This window comes from Cetorhinus maximus, chromosome 4, assembly GCF_964194155.1.
Source record: "Cetorhinus maximus chromosome 4, sCetMax3.hap1.1, whole genome shotgun sequence".
In the NCBI taxonomy this organism is placed as follows: Eukaryota; Metazoa; Chordata; class Chondrichthyes; order Lamniformes; family Cetorhinidae; genus Cetorhinus; species Cetorhinus maximus.
The window spans coordinates 155,992,046-156,012,129 of record NC_135882.1 but is presented as its reverse complement, the minus strand read 5'-3'; the positions used below and the strand labels follow the sequence as shown (position 1 = coordinate 156,012,129).

Sequence of the window (20,084 nt, the reverse complement as noted above, 5' to 3'; positions counted from 1 at the left end):
CCCTAATGGAAAGTGTGAATGGAAGAGTAATGATACCTCCTTCCCTCAACTAAAGTGCATCAAATCTTCCACTTTCCATAACATCTCAAATACTGTTGTGTTTTCTATCAAATCCTTTGACCTCAACATTGAAGATCATTTTTTTTGTTGATCTGGCCTAATTTAATCCCAATATTATGCATTTGCATAAATATTATAATGAGGAATCATTTGGTTAATTTTAGAAAATAAATGTCACAATTAAGAGGTTTAAAAATTGACCGCAATGAAACCTCTGAGTACAAAAATGTAAAAGCAGAATTTGGCACATTTACATGTAAACCTTTGCATTTTCAAGTCAAATTCTTATTTCCAAGGGATGCAGTAAAGACCAACCGAACAAAACTGTTCATTCTGGTAGACTGCACTTTCTGTAGGATGCTGAGTGCAGAAACTAGTGCAGAATCTCTGTACCAACAAGAGTTCATCTGCCATTGTCTGAATTAAGGTTCCATGGATGCTGAGGATGCAGATAATCTGAAGTGTCAACTCCTTTTTACATTGTGCTTCATGTAATCAGCTGGAAGCATTTGTTTGATTTCAATTGTTTTTCTAATTAAATCTAAAGCTTTATTGACTAGATCAGTATTACACTGAGTTTTTGACTTAAAAAACACTTAATTGCTCCCAACTGATTTCCTACCACTCACTAACCGAAGGGCACAGAGACTAGTTTTAAGCATCATTATCCCAACTGAGAAAGTTAATTCAGCACTGACAAGTAATTGAACTTTGGTCCTTCCTTGTTTGTATGGTTGGAAATCAATGTGAGAAGGGTTGACGGTGGAAAGTGTTTTATACTAATGTTTAAATTGTTATATAAATGTTCCAAGAAATAATATTTTATCCAAGACAAGAGGATTTTGCATATTTTAGTCATGAAATTAGAAGTCCAGAGTTCACACACTAAATAAAACAGTATTCTGTGACTGCTCAGTGGTAGGCCTGTGCCTGAATGGATTTTTCTAACACGATGGCTATGGTGTTAAGGCCAATTTCCTTTAAGACTACAGGAATAACTATTCAAAGATTTGTACATGATAGTGTTTACCCAATAGTATTCAGGGTGGCTGGAGCTGGAGTTGGAGTTTCTTAAGGACTTTTCTTATGCATTTAGAGGTTTAAAATACACTCCCATTGCACTTCTACCTAACCTACTTCACAAGAATGACTGCATTTCTGGAGTACGTCATTGCTGTGAAGTACTTGGAGATATCCTACAGATGACTGCTCTATGAATACATGTTCATTCTTCTTTTTCTTCTTACATTCAACGGTGGTCCCCTACATGGTAGGATTTTAATTTATCACACAGCATAGATTAATAGTTATGCATAACTGGCTCACCAGTTAGCCAACCTGGGTGAGGAATGCATTTGAAGTAAGGTTTATTAAATCATCTCATATAAGTCAGCAAGTTGCCACAAAAATATTTCGCAAATTCTTATTTCCTAGAGGTGCAGTAAAGAAGCATTTTCAGAATGTATGGCAACCTTTGGATCCCTTGGACCTAGAGAACTTTATCCAGCAAGAAACCAACAAATTGTACTTTGTGGCAAAATCTTCAAAAGGCATTCAACAATCTGAACGGAGTATAATTTTCATAAGGCAAGCACCTTACTTCATTCAATGCATTCTCAGCAACTAGTAATATATGGATGAGGTTGATTCAGTGAATTTTTTCCATAAATTCTATTCTCTATCCCAAAAAATGGCTAACAGGTACCTGTTGGAAAGAAGGTAACACTGGTATTCAGAAGAAGTTACACTTAGTCACTATTATAAAAGGAAGCTGTGATGGATTCTGCAGGCAGGGCAGAGGATACAGCTACTGATTATGTTCTAAATTGTGTTAATAGAGACGAATACCAAAGATGAAAGCTCCAGTTTTCACACAGACTGATTCTATTAGCGTCAGTTGCAGCAAGGAGGCTTTCCGGAAGTTGCAAAGGATATTATTCGCAAAGATCAGAAGTTGTAATCCTCCAAATCCAAGTTCAGTCTCAATTTATCTTTAACCTCTCTTCCGGTTGCTTAATTTGAGCATGTATTCCACTAACTCACCCAAGCATCAAATAGAAAATCTCTTGTGCTGCATTCAAAATAACTACAATCAAGTAAAATTAACTGGTGGAATACCTGAGCTAAATCAGTCAACCAGCAAAAACTACAAGGACATTTATTTTCTCAGTTGATATAACCATACATGCTGCACTGAAAATGTAAACAATTTGCCGATGAAGCAGAATTTTTTTTTGCTAGTTCCTTATTCAGTCTTATGGTTTTAGAAATTTCTCTAAAGTGCATACAATGTCATTCATAATCACTATATGCAGGAAATGTTTTCCAACTGGAGATGAAACCTAACAGTTACAAGATGTTAAATCTGACCTAGTTTATCAGTCTTGACAATATTTTGATCTATACAAACATGCCTACTGATGCAGAAAAATCACCAGAGTCCACCCTGCTCTAAACATAATATAAGGGTAACCAGCACAACCCTTTTCAATTTGAAATCTGTCTCGCATCTTGGAACCACTCTGGAGTATGTCTAACCAAATTTAATTTGCAGCTGTACCTATCCATAAGATTGGCCATTCATCTGTTGACATACAGCGTGTCAAAATGATGGAAACCACAGAACGGAACTAAACAATCTAAATTACTTTGAAGGAAGTGAACATTCAAATAAAAACTGTACCAAAATTTAGATAAGAGTTCCCTGAAATGTTTGAAAATCTTTACACCCACAGGGTCTGGCAGTTTTGCTATCAAGGTTGTCAATTGAGACGGCATTTCCACTCACCTGATGGTAAAAGTGACTTTACATAATGGTAAAGTCACCAGGAAACAATTTGGGTGACAAACTAGTTTTCAAACATAGATCAGCAGTGACACAAGAAATGTTTTTAACAACTCAGAATGCATAAACATGCAGTTAGGTATTAAACAATGTGTAATTCCTTAAGTTGTTAAATTTAATTGTAAAAAATGATCAACATTTTTCTGAATGACACACGAGCTGAAGAGGATGCTGTGCTCACCAACATCAGCGATTACATTTAGTTTTACTATTTATAACTAGGACAAAACTGTGGTACTTGGACAACAAATTGCATAACATTAGTGAAGTGCTGTTATTCCCAGGTCTTGTCCCATTGCATAAATTTTATTGTCTTCTTATAGCTGTTACATTTTGAGTTGTAAAATTAACTGAATGAAGTGATATTAGAGAGACTTAATATGTTAACATCTTAAAAACTTTGATGAAAGTCTGTTAACTGTCAAGGAAGTGATTCTTGTACAAAAAGAATTCTTTATAAAACAATGGAACAATAAGCAACTGTCGATAATTTATATCAATAGCATCAAACACAAGAGGCTTGTGCAAATACAACAATACATCTGTGAGCTGCCACCCAAAAATTATATTATTCATTTCCCCCAAGGTGCCACTCAGCAAGCTTTCAAGTGATAGCTTTCAAATCAGTCTGACTAAATGCTTTGATGTTGGCTCTAACCTGGTGATTTGTTGCATAAGTGACAGGATCATAGTGACAATCAAAGTTAACAACTTGGTGAAGTAAACGGACTAGTACAGTAAGCTCTTCAATAAAGCTATGCTGTCATAGCTAAAAAAACACTCCAAGTAAATTTATTAAGGTGCATTAATAAAATCAGTATCAAAGATATTGAGGTTCTTGAAAGAGCATAGCAGAGCACTACAGATTAATGCTGAGTTATCAGATAGACAGAAAGGGTCTGTATAATTTGGAAAAGCAATGGCTCAATGGTTTGTTGACTGAAGTTCAAAAAAACATGAAGGGGGTAGATTACTTTAAAATGTCTAAAAGAATTGGAGAACAATTTTCCAGACTTTCCTTTATCTAATTGGCCTTAGTTTGAAAATCAGGCTTTTTACTTCTCTCAGAAGATTCTATGGCTTCAGGCAGGTGAGAATTATCTGATACACTAGCCATTCTAACTGAGTGTGACAGGCTGAATGGAGCGGAGAAGCAGGAACAAGATAATTAAATAGAAGGATGGAATAATTAAGTTATGCATACAGTAGTTACTACATACACGCAAGTACAATAAACTCAAGCATAAAAGCAAAACACTGCGGATGGCGGAAATCTAGAACAAAAACAAAAATACCTGGAAAAACTCAGCAGGTCTGACAGCATAAGTGGAGAGGGATACAGTTAACGTTTCGAGTCCGTATGGCCCTTCATCAGAACTAAACAATATAGAAATGAGATGAAATATAAGGTGGTAGAGGGAGGTGGGAGGGACAGGTAGAGCTCGATAGGGCGACAGTGATAGGTGGAGGCCAAGAAGAGACTGCCAAAGAAATCATAAACAAAAGAACAAAGGGGTGTTGACGTCGGTGATATTATCTAAAAGATGTGCTAATGGGAGCATTTAAGGGTAACAAGCAGCACAAGCTAGTGGCAGGTGGCCCTAGTGCGGGTGGGGTGGGGGGAAGGGATCGAAATGGGCTAAAAGGTAGAGATGAAACAATAGATCAAAATAAATTGAAAAATAGGTGGGAAAAGAAAAATATATTTGTAAAAAATGTATAAATTATTGGAAAAGGGGGGGATCGGGAAGGGGGGTGGGGATGGAGGAGAGAGCTCAGGATCTGAAATTGTTGAACTCAATATTAAGTCCGGAAGGCTGTAAAGTGCCGAGTCGGAAGGTGAGGTGCTGCTCCTCCAGTTTGCGTTGAGCTTCACTGGAACATTGCAGCAGGCTAAGGACGGACATGTGGGCATGAGAGCAGAGTGGAGTGTTGAAATGGCAAGCGACAGGGAGGTCTAGGTCATGCTTGCAGACAGACTGAAGGTGTTCCGCAAAGTGGTCACCTAGCCTGCGTTTGGTCTCTCCAATGTAGAGGAAACCGCATTGGGAGCAGTGAATGCAGTAGACTAAATTGATGAAAGTGCAAGTGAAATGCTGCTTCACTTGAAAGGAGTGTTTGAGCCCTTGGACGGTGAGGAGAGGGGAAGAAAAGGGGCAGGTGTAACACCTTCTGCGGTTGCACGGGAAGATGCCGTGGGAGGGGTTTGAGGTGTAGGGGGTGATGGAGGAGTGGACCAGGGTGTCCCGGAGGGAACGATCCCTGCGGAAAGCCGCCGGGGGGGTGAAGGGAAGATGTGTTTAGTGGTGGCATCATGCTGGAGTTGGTGGAAATGGCGGAGGATGATCCTTTGAATGCGGAGGCTGGTGGGGTGATAAGTGAGGACAAGGGGGACCCTATCATGGTTCTGGGAGGGAGAGGAAGGTGTGAGGGCGAATGTGCGGGAGATGGGCCGGACACGGTTGAGGGCCATGTCAACCACCGTGGATGGAAAACCTCGGTTAAGGAAGAAGGAAGACATGTCAGAGGAACTGTTTTGGAAAGTGGCATCATCAGAACAGATACGACGGAGGCGAAGGAACTGAGAGAATGGAATGGAGTCCTTACAGGAAGCGGGGTGTGAGGAGCTGTAGTCAAGGTAGCTTGTAATGAATATTGGTGGACTGAGAAATTGAGACTGAAAGGTCAAGGAAGGGAAGGGAAGTGTCAGTGATGGACCTCGTGAAAATGATGGAGGGGTGGAAATTGGAAGCAAAATTAATAACTTTTTCCAGATCCAGACGAGAGCATGAAGCGACACCGAAGCAGTCATTGATGTACCGGAGAAAGGGTTGTGGGATGGGGCCTGAGTAGGACTGGAACAAGGAATGTTCCACATACCCCATAAAGAGACAGGCATAACTGGGGCCCATGCGGGCACCCATAGCCACACCTTTTATTTGGAGGAAGTGAGACGAATTTAAGGAGAAATTGTTCAGTGAGAGAACAAGTTCAGCCAGACGGAGGAGAGTAGTAGTGGATGGGGATTGTTCGGGCCTCTGTTCGAGGAAGAAGCGGAGAGCATTCAGACCATCCCAGTGAGGGAGGAGGTGTAGAGGGATTGGACGTCCATGGTGAAGAGGAGGCGGTTGGGGCCAGGGAACTGGAAATTGTTGATATGATGTAGGGCATGAGAGGAATCGCAGATGAAGGTGGGAAGAGACTGGACAAGGGGAGAGAGAATGGGGTCAAGATTGCAAGAAATGAGTTCCGTGGGGCAGGAACAGGCTGACACAATCAGTCTGCCGGGACAGTCCTGTTTGTGGATTTTGGGTAGGAGGTAGAATCGGGCCGTCCGAGGTTGGGAGACTATGAGGTTGGAAGCTGTGGAGGGAAGATCTCCAGAGGAGATGAGGTCAGTGACAGTCCTGGAAACAATGGCTTGATGTTCAGTGGTGGGGTCATGGTCCAGGGGGAGGTAGGAGGAAGTGTTTGCGAGCTGACGCTCAGCCTCTGCGAGGTAGAGGTCAGTGCACCAGACAACAGCACCACCCTTGTCAGCGGGTCTGATGACAAAGTCAGGGTTGGACCTGAGAGAACGGAGCGTGGCAAGTTCAGAAAGAGACAGATTAGTGTGGGTGAGAGGAGCAGAGAAATTGAGACGACTGATGTCACAATGACAGTTCTCAATGAAAAGATCAAGAGCAGGTAAAAATCCAGAGGGAGGGGTCCGGGTGGAGGGAGAATATTGGAGGCGGATAAAAGGATCTGACGAATGGGGAGAGGACTCCTGTCCAAAGAAGTGAGCACGGAGACGAAGGCGGCGGAAGAAGCATCGTGCCGAGCCTGAAACTCAAGCATAATCTCACTGCTGCATGCAAATTTGGCTGCCTCGTAACCTACATTACAACAGTAACCACACATCAAAAGTAATTCATTGGCTGTAAAGTGCCTTAAAACATCCCAACGTTGCTACAGGTGTTACATAAACACAAGTCTTTCTTTTTCTTTCTAGATCCCAATGCATTGTCAACTGAGAAATAATTTGAGAAACAATACTCCACTTTTAAACATATTCTAACTTTCAGTCCAGACCACATAGCAACGTTATTGTTATATCCATCAGTTCCCATCTGTGCACTTAAATCTTGGGCAGTGCAAGATGACTTTCATAAAACTAAGATACTTTGACGACTTAGAAGAACAACTGATGCCATTGAATCGGAAAACACATCCAAGGCAGACCCAAATTTGTAACAGCAAGGATGGAACACAATTCTGTCACTCGATTATTTTGTTTCATTGTTAAGAGTTTTAAGACTTGTGTGCTGCTTGACCTTTGTTGATTGCAAATTCTATTGATCATAGGACAGCACAGTGGGTGTACCTACAACACATGGATTGCAGTGGTTCGAGGCAGCACAAACACCTTCTCAAGGGCAATTAAGGATGGGCAATAAATGCTGGCCTAGCCAATGACACCCACATCCCATGAAAACACTTTTTAAAAATTATTTGTTGACTGTGTGTTAGACAAATTTTCAAATTTCTCGTCAAACTCATTTCCAGCCCTCACCAAGCTCATTTCATGCTCCCTCAACCAAATTCCTGGCAACCCAACTTCCCTTCCTGCCTCCTAAGTGAGTTGATGTTATAAATTTTTGTGATAAATAATCTCTCCCCTCAGGAGCTGTCCTTCTTCCTTCCAAGCCACCAGTCAGAATCTCCCTCCCCAAAAACCGCAACCTTGACCCTCTAGCTCATTAACCCATTGCAAAACCTTCTTTCCTTTCGAAAGTCCTTGGATATATTGTAATTTCCAAGATCTGTGCTCATCTCTCCCACAAGTCCATTTGAATCCCAACAAATTCAGACTCTGCACTGCCAGAAACTGAAACCTAATTAGTGTCACAGGCACTATGACTGATACACATAGGAAACTATAGGCCAGTTAGTTTAACGTCTGTCGTTGGGAAATTGTTGGAATCCATTATTAAGGAAGCAGTAATGGGGCATTTGGAAAGTCAAAATGCAATCCATCAGAGTCAGCATGGTTTTATAAATCGTGTTTGACTAATTTGCTAGAGTTCTTTGAAGATGTGACAAGCAAAGTGGATATTGGGGATTCTGTAGATGTCGTACATCTGGACTTCCAGAAGGCCTTTGATAAGGTGCCGCACAAAAGATTAATACACAAGATAAGATCACACGGAGTTAGGGGTAATATATTAGCTTGGATAGAGGATTGGCTAACCAACAGAAAGCAGAGAGTCAGGATAAATGGGTCTTTTTCTGGAATGGCAAGCTGTAACTAGTGGGGTGCCACAGGGTTCGGTCCTTGGGCCCCAACTATTTACAATCTATATTAATGACTTGGATTCAGGGATAGAAGGTACTATAGCTAAATTTGCAGATGACACCAAAATAGGTGGGAAAGTAAGTTGCAATGAAGAAATAAGAAATTTGCAAATGGATATAGACAGATTAGGTGAATGGGCCAAATTTGGCAGATGGAGTTTAACGTGGATAAGTGTGAGGTTATCCATTTTGGTGGGAAGAATAAAAAGGCGACTTATTATTTAAATGGAGAGAAACTTCAGAATGCTTCAGTGCAGAAGGATCTGGGTGTCCTTGTGCATGAATCGCTGAAAGCTGGTATACAGGTACAGCAGGTAATAAGGAAGCAAATGGAATTTTGGCATTCATTGCTAAAGGAATAGAGTATAAAAATAGGGAAGTGTTGTTGCAACAGTATAAGGCATTGTGAGACCGTACCTGGAGTACTGTGCACAGTTTTGGTCCCCTTACTTGAGGAAGGGTGTAGTTGCATTGGAGGCAATTCAGAGGAGGTTCACTAGATTGATTCCAGAGATGCAGGGCTTGTCTTATGAGGAGAGATTGAGCAGTTTAGACCTATACTCGCTAGAGTTTAGAAGGATGAGAAGAGATCTAATTGAGGTATATAAGATGCTAAAGGGGGGCGAATGTTTCCCCTTGTGGGGAAAGGCCATAGTTTCAGGCTAAGGGGTGGTAGATTTAAATCAGAGGTGAGGAGGAATTACTTTTCTCAAAGGGTCGTGAATCTGTGGAATTCAGAACCTCAGGGTGCAGTGCATGCCGGGGCGCTGAATAAATTTATGGAGGAGATAGACAGATTTTTAATTAGTAACGGGTTGAAAGATTATGGGGAGGGGGCAGGAAATTGGAATTGAGGCCGAAATGAGAACAGCCATGATCGTATTGAATGGCGGGGCAGGCTCGAGGGGCTGAATTGCCTACTCCTGCTCCTAGTTATGTTCTTATTATCCTTCCTCATCCTCTCAGCAGATTTTGACTCGGTTAACTTCATCATCCTCTTCCAACACTTTTCTGGTGTTTTGGGTCCTTGGAACTTCTTTTGCTTGATTCCATTTTTACCTATCCAGTTATTCCAATGTTCCACAGCATCATTAGCAATGGTTCCTCTTCTCATCATTGATTTACCTCCAGAATCCCCTGAAGGTTTATTCTTAGTCACCTTCATCTACATGCTACCCTTGAAGACATCATTGCATATGTTTGATGAGCTTACAGTGATGACAGCCTGCTCTACTCTTGTAACCCATCCACTGCTTTTGTGCTCCTTGTCCAACCTCTTGTTCTGGATGGGCCACCACCTTCTCCAGCTATCACTACGAAGAATAAAGCCATCAACTTTGATCTCCACCACAAACTCCCTTCCCTCTCAACAAAATCATCCCTGGCCACCACCACAGGCTGAAACTGACTATTTGTAATCTCAGTGTCCTGATTGATCCCAAACCAAGTTTCCACCTTATATCCTTTTCATGACAAAGAATGTCCATTTTCTTCTGTAATATTGCCTGCTTCCACACCTACCCCTCCCCATTTTCCAGAGGCATTCATAAATGCTTTTGGCATCTCCTGCCCCAATTATTATAATACTCTTCGGGCCAGTCTCCCATCCTGCACCCTCCATAAAAGTCAGCTCATGCAAAGCTGTGCTACCCACATGCCATCCAACTTGATCATAACCCCTCTCTTTGTTGATCATGTTAGCATAGAAGTAAATGGAATACAAGTAAATTGTCTCAAAATCGGCGACCTTGGGACTGAGTCCATGTTGGATTTCGGATCTTGCCGGTTTTCAGCTGGGGCCAGGCATCTAGAGTGTTGAGGGCACATTTCTCAAGAAAGGAACGCAAATGACAGCTTTGAAAGAAATCGAGGCAGTGCTGCAAGATAAGCCAGGAAATTCTTTGGGGCTGCTTTAGGTCAGTCAGTTTTACTTTCCTGGAAGCGTGGCAAAAGCTCCGTTTATGCATGCAAACAGTGTTCCCGCTGCACTCCAATGAAGTGTTGGTGGTAGAGTGGGAGCAGCTCTAAAGAGTTTCCCAACCATACATATAGAACAAAGATGTCGGTGAGGAGGGAAAGGCAGTGACGGCAGCTTAAAAAAATGCCAGGTTTTCTCACATCGTTGGTTTTCGGATAGCCAGATTTGAGACACTACTTTTATATAGCACAGAAACAGGCCATTTAGCCCAACTAATCAATGATGGTGTTTATATACCACATAAGTCTCCTCCCATTCTATCTATTTCATTTCAGCCATTCAGTATATCTTTTACTCCTTTTGCTCTCATGCACCTTCCAGTTTCCTTTTGAAAGCATCTGAGCTATTTGCCTCAATCGCTTCCTGTGGTACAGAGTTCCACATTCCAATCACTTTATGTAAAGAAATGTCTCTTTATTTCCAAAATGGATTTATCAGTAACTGCTTTGTATTCATGGTCCCTCATTTTGGATTGCCCCACATTTACCAAGTCCAACCTTTACCTAATTTTAAAGGCCTCTATCAGGTCACCTCTAAATCTTCTGTTTTTGAATTTCCTCCAATGTGAAACACTACCTTTTAGTCCTACTCTTTGCTTTCTTCTGTTTTTTTAGCCAATTTGTGTTCCATTCATTTCACATGCAGTAACTATTGTCAAGAGATCCCAATACCTTCAGAGGTTCAAATTTACTATTCTTATCCTTGTTTATCAACTCATCAATCAGCTTATCCTGCAACCCATCTCTAACATTCTCCAATCCAAAAGAACTGCGCCATATCTCCTTCCTAAAAATGCTTAACCTTCTGATATCAATGCATTGCGCACTTCTTCCTTCCTATACTAGACACTGAGTACATTACCATTTACATCCCACAATGTGTAATTTCCTCACTTACCCCTCTTTTTTAAAACATCATTCTTTGCCTAGGTTTTTGGGCATGACTCCTAATCTCCCTTTCTTCAGCGCGCGTGTGCGTGCATGCGTGTCCATTATTAATTAAACTGGGGGGTGTTAGTAACGACAGCTCGTCAATGGGAACTGAGAGGTGAAAGGTAAAGGTGCTAGGTGCAAGAATTTGTAATGAGAGGCTAGTGAAGTTGGAATTACAAGTAACTAGGTTGGGTTTTACAATTTGCATTAGGTGATAGATAAGGACTTGATTTTTCAGCAGCTAACTTTCAAAGGGAGTTTAAGAGACTTTTACAACTTAAAGGTTTCATAAGTAAACAAGGAAAGGTTATTAAATTTTATTTGACCTGAAAGTGGAGGCAATCGGAAAACAAAAGATTTTTATATTTTGGAAAAGCGAGTTCAAAGAGGTGCTTAGGACAATGGAGTCGAGGATGAAATGGGAAAAAAGATATTTAAGGAAAGATGTTTAGTTGAGTTGAGGTGGCTGCATGGGCAAGGTGTCCTGAGACCAGTGCTGTGCTGAGAAAAGTTGTGAATTTGAAGCAACCATCCAGTTTCAAGCCAGAAAAGCCTTTGTTTTCAGAAAGTAGTCTGTTTTTGAACTTACTTTGGATTTCCACAGCAGAGTGGAAGAAAGTGAAAAGTTGTGGGGTATACTATATTAGAGCAGCAGCAGTTTTTGCCTTGGGTAATATTAATGGATTTTTATGGTTAAAAATCTATAAGGGAGCTGGTGCCAAGTCGTTTACCTGTGTGTTCTGACCAAGTGGGGTTTTTTTGGGGAATGTTTTAGAAGGCTGTTTCAACTGTGTAATTTTAATCTTGCATGTTTAAGTTTTTTTTTCCTTCTTGTTAATAAATCTTTTAATTTTAAAATCCTATAAGCATTACTGGGATTCTATGCTTCTGGGATCAGTAGTTTTCCCCTCATTTTCAAAATACAAAAAAAAATTATGATCAGTAAGACAAGCTTCTCTCTAGGATTTGGCTTGCTCAGCAAATAACATCGGCTGCAGTTGTACTAACATAGAAAACTTTGGGCGATCATTTAAAAAACTAAGCACTTCGATCTTCAGTGCACCTGTAAGGCTGAGGAGGATCTAGTTCATCGAAAAAATACAGCAGTTACCAGGAAACATTAAAATCAAAATCTGCACACAGCACTAACTGCACTTGTCACAATTTTGTTTGGGAAAAGATACTAATTTGAGAATAAATGCAGATCTTTTCCACCTTTAAATTCATTGAGATCCCAAAAAGTTATTCAAACATCCTCAGCCCACATAAAATGCATATTTCAGACATTAACTCACCTGTTGATAAAAAAAATGTAAACATGGTTTGTCTTCATTGAACTCATTCAGGAATCCTTTAGGTAGGTATCTGATTCGTAACTCATATCTGTAAGGAGATAAGAAAGCATTAATTAGCTGTTGATTTTAAAGCAAACAACACTGTTGAATACTTTTTAATTCACATTTAAGAAAGCATTGTCAAACCTATTAAACATTGAATCATCAAGTTGGAATGAATTAGCATTTTAAAATCTTATTATTGTTATTTATGCTCAATGAAGAGTTCAGGAGGGCATGCCAGGAGCAGCACCAGGCATACCTAAAAATGAAGTGTCAACCTGGTGAAGATACAACACTCAAGAGCTTGACACCATTAAGGACAAAGCAGCCCGCTTGATTGGCACCCCATCCACAAACATTCATTCCCTCCACCAATGATGCATGGTGTGTACTATCTACAAGATGCACTGCAAGAACTCACCAAGCGTCCTCAGACAGCACCTTCCACGTCCATCTAGAAGGACAAGGACAGCAGACACATGGGAACACCACCACCTGGAAGTTCCCTTCTAAGCCACTCACCATCCTTCCTTGACTGTCATTGAAATCTTGGAGCTCCCTCCCTAACAGCACTGTAGGTGTACTTACACCACATGGACTGCCTCATGAAGGCAGTGCAGCGCCATCTCTTCAAGGGCAATTAGGGATGGGCAATAAATGTTGGCCGAGCCAGCAATGCCCACATCCCATGAATGAATTTTTAAAAAATGCACGTGGCTTGCTGCATTGAGAATAAACACGTGATTTACAGCAACTACTATCTGCATTTATATAGAGCCTTTAAAACATTCCAAAGCACTTCATAAGGCAAGAATCAGGCAAAAGACAGACGTTCAGCCAGAGGAGGAAATAATAGATGGGGTGAATAAAGGCTTTATTAAAGAAGTAGGTTTTAAGGAATGACTTAAAGGATAGGTAAAGAGGCAGAGATATTTAAGGGGAAATTCCAGAGCTCAGGAACTATTATGAATAAAAGAATGGCCCCCAAAGAGTGGGGATAGGATCAGTGTCCACAGAATTGTTACTGATCTGATGTAACCAAGTTAATTAACTGCCTCGAATCAAGAGCAAACCTCTGTCTCTTCCTGACCTCAATTCCAAATTTCATTGTCTGGTTTACAGGAACTTCCCAGCGTCTATGCTTCATATAATAGTGCTGGAAGGACACAGATCTAATGGATCTATGCTTTCATAGGGATTTTCACCTTTGAACACCAGACCCCATGTAGTCCTTCATTGCTCATGTTGCTAAGCTGATTTTCCTCAGTTCTTGTTCACTACGCCCATCTGATGGCAGTTTGCTACCTGGGTGGATGAGATTGTTTACTACCTCCATAATTTGTCCACAACACAAGTTGAATGTCCTGTACCACAACTTTGAGCGACACAATAGGCTTTTGCCTTTGCCCATGAAAACAGTAGCCTAAAGGTGGCTGCCTCACAATGTTAACAACTTGACTTGAAGTAATGCCAATATTTGCAGAGCTGTGAACAGGAATCAAATTCACCGCAGAACAGAACAGGTTTGAGATCAGAAAGCATTTCTGTCTTCCTCCATTGCTTGCTGGATTTCAATCTTAGGACACTATCTGTGGCTTCTCAGATAGCTGTGCTATGGCTGTCCAGGTTGATTCTATGCTGTCTGGTAGAGTATCAAGTGCACCAAATGTGCTTGCACTGTGACAAAGCACCTTTTGGTAAGTTTTAAATTTTCACAGACACGTTTTATGTCAGGTGTCAAAAAAGGTACACAGTCAGGGTGAAATCGAGGGGCAATTGTTATTCTTGCAATAAGAAGTTATGATGAGTATTGACTGGTGCTTCTGTACCTCAATAAAAGCAATATTATTTTAACTATGTTGCCATGATACAGTCCAGCTTCTTTCTTGGCTGATCATCATTGGACATCAGTTGCTTGATGGATGTTACAATGTCTGAACCAAGTATCTGTGATAGTAATGTTATATGATGCACAGAACAACGACTTGCACTTATATATCATCTTCAGCAAATTACTCCAAGGCGCTTCACCGCAGCATCAACAAACAAAATTTAACTCCAAGCCACATAAGGAGCTATTAGGATAGGTGGTCAAAGAGGTAGGTTTTAAGAAACGTTTTAATGGGAGAAGAGAGAGGCAAAGAAGAGGGAAGGGAAAGGAGAGATTTTGGGAGAAAATTAGAGTTTAGGGCCTAGGCAGCTGAAAGCACAGCCACCAATGGTGGAGTGATTAAAATAAAGGATGCGCAAAAAGCCAAAATTAGAGGAGGGTAGGGATCTTGGAAGGTAGGACTAGACAAGGTTCCAGGGACTGGGAGGAGCGGGGTCATGAAGGAATTTGAAAACAAGGTGAGAATCTTCCAACTGAGTTAATGTTTCAGAGGTAAATGTGCCAAAATTAGTTTTGATGCAGTCTGATGTGGCAGTCATGTCATCAGGTGTAACCAGCAAATTAACAATTTCATATGTATTCATAGTCCATGTCCTTTTTTTTGTTCTTTGGATGTGGGCATTGCTGGTTAGGTCAGCATTTATTGCCTATCTCTACTTGCCCTTCAGAGGGTGGTGGAGTCACCTTCTTGAACACAACTGAGCGGCTTGCTCGGTCATTTCAGAGGGCATTTAAGAGTTAACCACATTGCTGTGGGTCTGGAGTCACATGTAGGCCAGATCAGGTCAGGGTGGCATATTCCCTTCCCTGAAGGACATCAGCAAATGAGATCGGTTTTCACAACAATCCAGTAGTTTCACAATAATTATTGAGACTTCCATTTTATTCCAGGTTTCTGATGGGATTTGATTTAATTAATGGGTTGAACTATACAAGGTGCCAGATCCCCACACCCTCCCATCTGGTGGCGGAACCCTCTGAAGGAATCTGGCTGCTCTACACATTCAAATCTGTCAGCGGGGAGTGTAAAATCCAGCCCATATATCTCTGAAGCATTAGTCCAGGCCTCCGGATTACTCGTCCAGTAAGATTATCACTACACTACCATCCCCTCATGATATGGATAGTAAAATGGTTATGCTGTGCTGGTGGATATCTAATTTAGTTAAATATCCAGTTTGAGGTACGTTAGTCTCAGTTCAGTAAATCCAGTTTAATTTGGAATTGCTTTGTTTGAATCTGAGATTACAGGGATTCAGCAGACACTTTAAAACATGTTTGTATTCATTGCCTGCTAACATGATACTCCAGTGCTTATTTTCTTGGAAAATCAATAGCTCTAGCTTTGTCAAAGCAAGATTTACTTTTTTTTTTTACAGATCAGGGCTCGTTCAATGTGGATCAGGGTATAGTACTTCTATGTATATTACAAGTATTCGTAATTTCATGAGATTATTACATTTGCTTTTAGTTTAACAGCTTCATGGTTCAGTGATCTGATCAATACACTGATTTGTGTTTCTACCTGCTTGATTGTTCTTAATATATGAAATATTCCTCAAATTTTAGGATTTTTATTGGTGAACAGTTTGCCTGCTTCAAATTAATTATTTCATTCAGTGTTATATCTGTTTCCATATCAAGTCTTACGATATCCATATTGTTTTATCATTACTAATTCAGCATTGTCACCAAGGAACTACCTTGTTTCTTCAGCGATAAAAACAAAAAGCTAAAAGCTACTGCGGATGCTGGAAATCCAAAACAAAACAAAAACAGAATTACCTGGAAAAACTCAGCAAGTCTGGCAGCATCGGCGGAGAAGAAATCAGTCAACGTTTCGAGCCTCCATGGTCCTTCTGCCGAAGGGCCATGGAGGCTCGAAACGTTGACTGATTTCTTCTCCGCCGATGCTGCCAGACTTGCTGAGTTTTTCCAGGTAATTCTGTTTTTGTTTTGTTTTGTTTCTTCAGCTCCTATTCCAAGTCACAATACTTCAATTAAAGTTTCTAAGGGCCCAATGCCAGGCAATTTCAATTACAATTACTGTACAGTGGCTGGAAAACATTTTGAACTATTATTAATCCCAGTGTCCCAAAGCAGCTAGTTTAAATTCTCCATTCTGACATTCTAATTAACCTAAAAGAATTTGCACTGACAGCTTCGTGCAGATTAGTGAATGTTTACTTCACTATATTTCCATTAAATACAAATGCAATAAAGGTCAGCAGTAGGTGCACCCTCAACATTTGTAAACTCTAAAAGCCTGCTGCAGATTCTTTCCACTTTGTCCTCTCCTTTCCTGGCAGCAGTGACTCATAATGGAATGTGTTTCACACACTAGAGATGGGAGGGGAAGGGAAAGGATGATATCATTTCCAACATTGGTCTGTCATCACCGAGTATGATGTTCTTCACATTTCTTAACAACAGTCACAAGGCAGAATCCAAAACAGGAACCACTGCTGTTCCGCACCCCTTCCCCACCTTCTGCCACCTTCCCTATTCCAGGAATAATAAACTGCATCTCTGCTACTGACAACCCAGCTCTCATTAACTAACTTGGTACAGTCTAGCAACAAACCAGTAGCTTTTCTGCTTTGGAATGACTCAATATCACATTGAGCAAAACCGATGGACTGCCTTAAATTAATTTTCAATTTAAATTTCCATGTATCAATGAACATTCACATTACAAAACAACACAAATTTTATTTATTTGGATTCAGCTCGATATAAATTATTCCTTATGCAGAGTGAAGGCAAAACTCATGTAGATCATTTTCATACTGAGCTGACGGTACTGTACTTAAGATTGGCTGCACAATAGTCATATGTTTATACAAGTTGGTTTTAGGGGTGCAACAATATATAAAAGTGACCAGTGTAATCCAGATTACCCACTGCATAGAAACCATAAAATGTAAAGTAAATATCATCAAAATTCAAACTCATTTACCCCATGAAGTTGTTTTTAAAAAAATACTAATTTACTTCTTTGATGAGGTAATAGCAAGGGTTGATGGGATTAGTGCAATTGATGTTCTACATCTGGACTTTCAAGAGGTTTTTGACAAAGTACCAACAAAGCTGTTAGCAAAATCAAAGCCCATGGGGTTAAAGGGACAGTGGAAGAATGGAAAAGTGGCTAAGCGACAGAAAGCAAAGAATAGTAGTGAACAGTTGTTAATCAGACTGGAATGGAATATATAGTGGTGTTCCCCAAGGAGCTTTGCTCTTTTTGATATGTATTAATGATCTGGATTTAGGTACACAGAGCACAATTTCAAAGTTTGCTAATAACATGAAATGTTGTAAACATTAGGGAGGATAATAACAGACTTATTATCTCACAGATACACTGGTGAAATAAGAAATTAAATTTAACACACAAGTGTGAAGTGGTACATTGTGGTAGGAAGAACGAGCAGAGGCACTGCAAACAAAATTGTATGACTTGAAAGGGCTGGTTCAGGAACAGTGTGACAGGGAGATGCATGAACACAAATTTATGAAGATGGCAGGAAGGTTGTTATAAAGATGTTACTGATCCTTGGCTTTTATTTTTATTCTTTCATTGGATGTTGCATTGCTGGGAAGGCCAGCATTTGTTGCTTAGGCAAGATACCAAGAATGCAACTTTGAAACTGTACTCTAAAATGGAGTCAAAACCTTCAGTAAAGGCATAGTGTGAAAGAAAGAAGATTGCAGCAAAGAAAGAAAATTCCCAAGAGTAATCCATTGTATTTAAGAAGCTTCTTGTAAGGCTGTTCAACATGAAATTGAAGACACTGGTGTTAGTATTTAGGCTTTCTCCAACACATTTTCACCTAATCAGTTTGAAGGTGAAAACTATCATCAAGTTATCATCAACTTTATTCAAACTGAACTGACGGTCAAAGTTACTCAAGCCTAAAACTTAGAGACTAAAGCAAACATAGAAAATAGGAGGTGTAGGCCATTCAGCCCTTCAAGCCTGCTCCACCATTCATTAAGATCATGGTTGATCATCCAACTCAACAGCCTGCTCCCGCTTTCTCCCCCACATCCTATGATCCCTTTCGCCCCAAGAGCTATATCTAACTCCTTCTTGAAAACATACAATGTTTTGGCCTCAACTACTTTATTTCTCAAACACATAAGCCAAATAATGGATAACACAATACTTGTGTGAGAGAACTGGACTTATGTGAAATGCACTTAAAATTTGTCTACAAGTACCAGAGTAATGCCACAGTTTCTATGCAAATCAAGCAGCAATTACTTAATACAGCTTATTTATTTTGTTCTAAAATCTATCAAATTAAGGTAAAATGAACATATGTAAACAACTGTGGTTGTCATTTAGCAGGGTTCAGGAAGCCATTCCTCAATTTGATAATCTTGGATCAATATTGGGACACATTCTTTCTAATTTTATTGCTCAATTTTCAACCTTAAAGGGTACACCAGCTATATTCCAAATAGCATGACCCCAGTACCCCAGTTCTACCTTGATGTAACAGTTTGCATGAAGATGACTCCTTTGTAATTCTGTCAATCAATCAGAACATCCAAGAATTAGAGCCAACTTTGAGGAAGGCTTAGCCAAGTTCATATTATCAAAATGGTTAGCGATTTGTCAGGTATTAGTTTTGTTCCTGAACAGGAAGCTCAAATTAAACATTTGGCAAAAGTAATGCAAGTTGTTGTATTGTTTATTGTTGCTGTTCATCTTTTATTTTGATGAATGTTTAAATCCCAAACCACAGGCTGATAGGATTTGACCTGCTGTTTCTTGGAAATGCAAACCAAATACAGTAAACATTTTTGTACCCGACTCAACTCTATATTATGCAGGTGAAGTCACATTTCATTTCAAAAAGAGCAAGGTCTCATGAATGGGAGCAGTCAGCACAATGCATAAGAGAAGGATTTGCCAAAAATCGAACAATGAACAGTCTACAAGGAGTTAATTTGCAGTTTTCAAAATTAAGTATTCTGTTTTCTTAGTTTCTGAGAATGGAAGTTTTTTTTATAAAACAGATGAACCTTTGCTTATTTGTGGGCACAGTGTGCAGTCTTGAAATAAAATGGTGGAAAACATGACCCAAAAATCCTCTGACCACCACCCCACCCCGCCAACCTTCCTCTGAAAAAGAACAATTCTTTTTGAAGTCATCAAGTAAATAAATCTTCAAATCTTTAACAGCATTTAAATTTGCAAAAGCGAACAGGTAAAATGCCTTACAATTACAATAAAAAATAAAGATATTGCATTTTCTCTTAAATTACATTCATCCACGCAAATCAAAAATGCAGCATTCATACACATCCTAGAATACTTAATCTATTAGGCTGATATTTACAGAACAATTCCAAATCTTTTATTGTTACACGCAAAATGCATAATAGTATCCACATCAAGAAGAATCAGTAGGCACACAGTTTGCTGAACAATTACATTTTATCATTCATTCCTGAATAGCATTTTAATTGACATATTCTGTCATTTAACAGGTTCTAATGAGTAAATCTGAAAATAGTGCTTTGTGATTCCAGCAAATCTGTCAGTAAATTTATCACCTCCAAATTTGGCATATCATTTGTGAAATAGTACACACACTAACATAAGCCAGATGGAATATTTTAACAATATGAAAGCACACTACTGATGCCATCTAGAAATATCTTTGAAATTTGAATTATTCAGATCACCTCCACA

The 20,084-nt window shown here is 39.9% G+C and overlaps 1 protein-coding gene across 6 annotated transcripts in view; it reads right to left on the bottom strand.

The window, feature by feature from the left end:
* The window catches only part of LOC144679973 (focal adhesion kinase 1), a 531,813-nt gene that overhangs the window by 265,732 nt on the left and 245,997 nt on the right, over positions 1–20,084 (bottom strand). For all 6 annotated transcript variants that reach the window (XM_078540999.1, XM_078541000.1, XM_078540997.1 and 3 more), the window contains one exon: positions 12,448–12,535. In XM_078540999.1, coding sequence (XP_078397125.1) covers positions 12,448–12,535 — 88 coding nt within the window. The remainder of the gene's footprint in view (positions 1–12,447; positions 12,536–20,084) is intronic.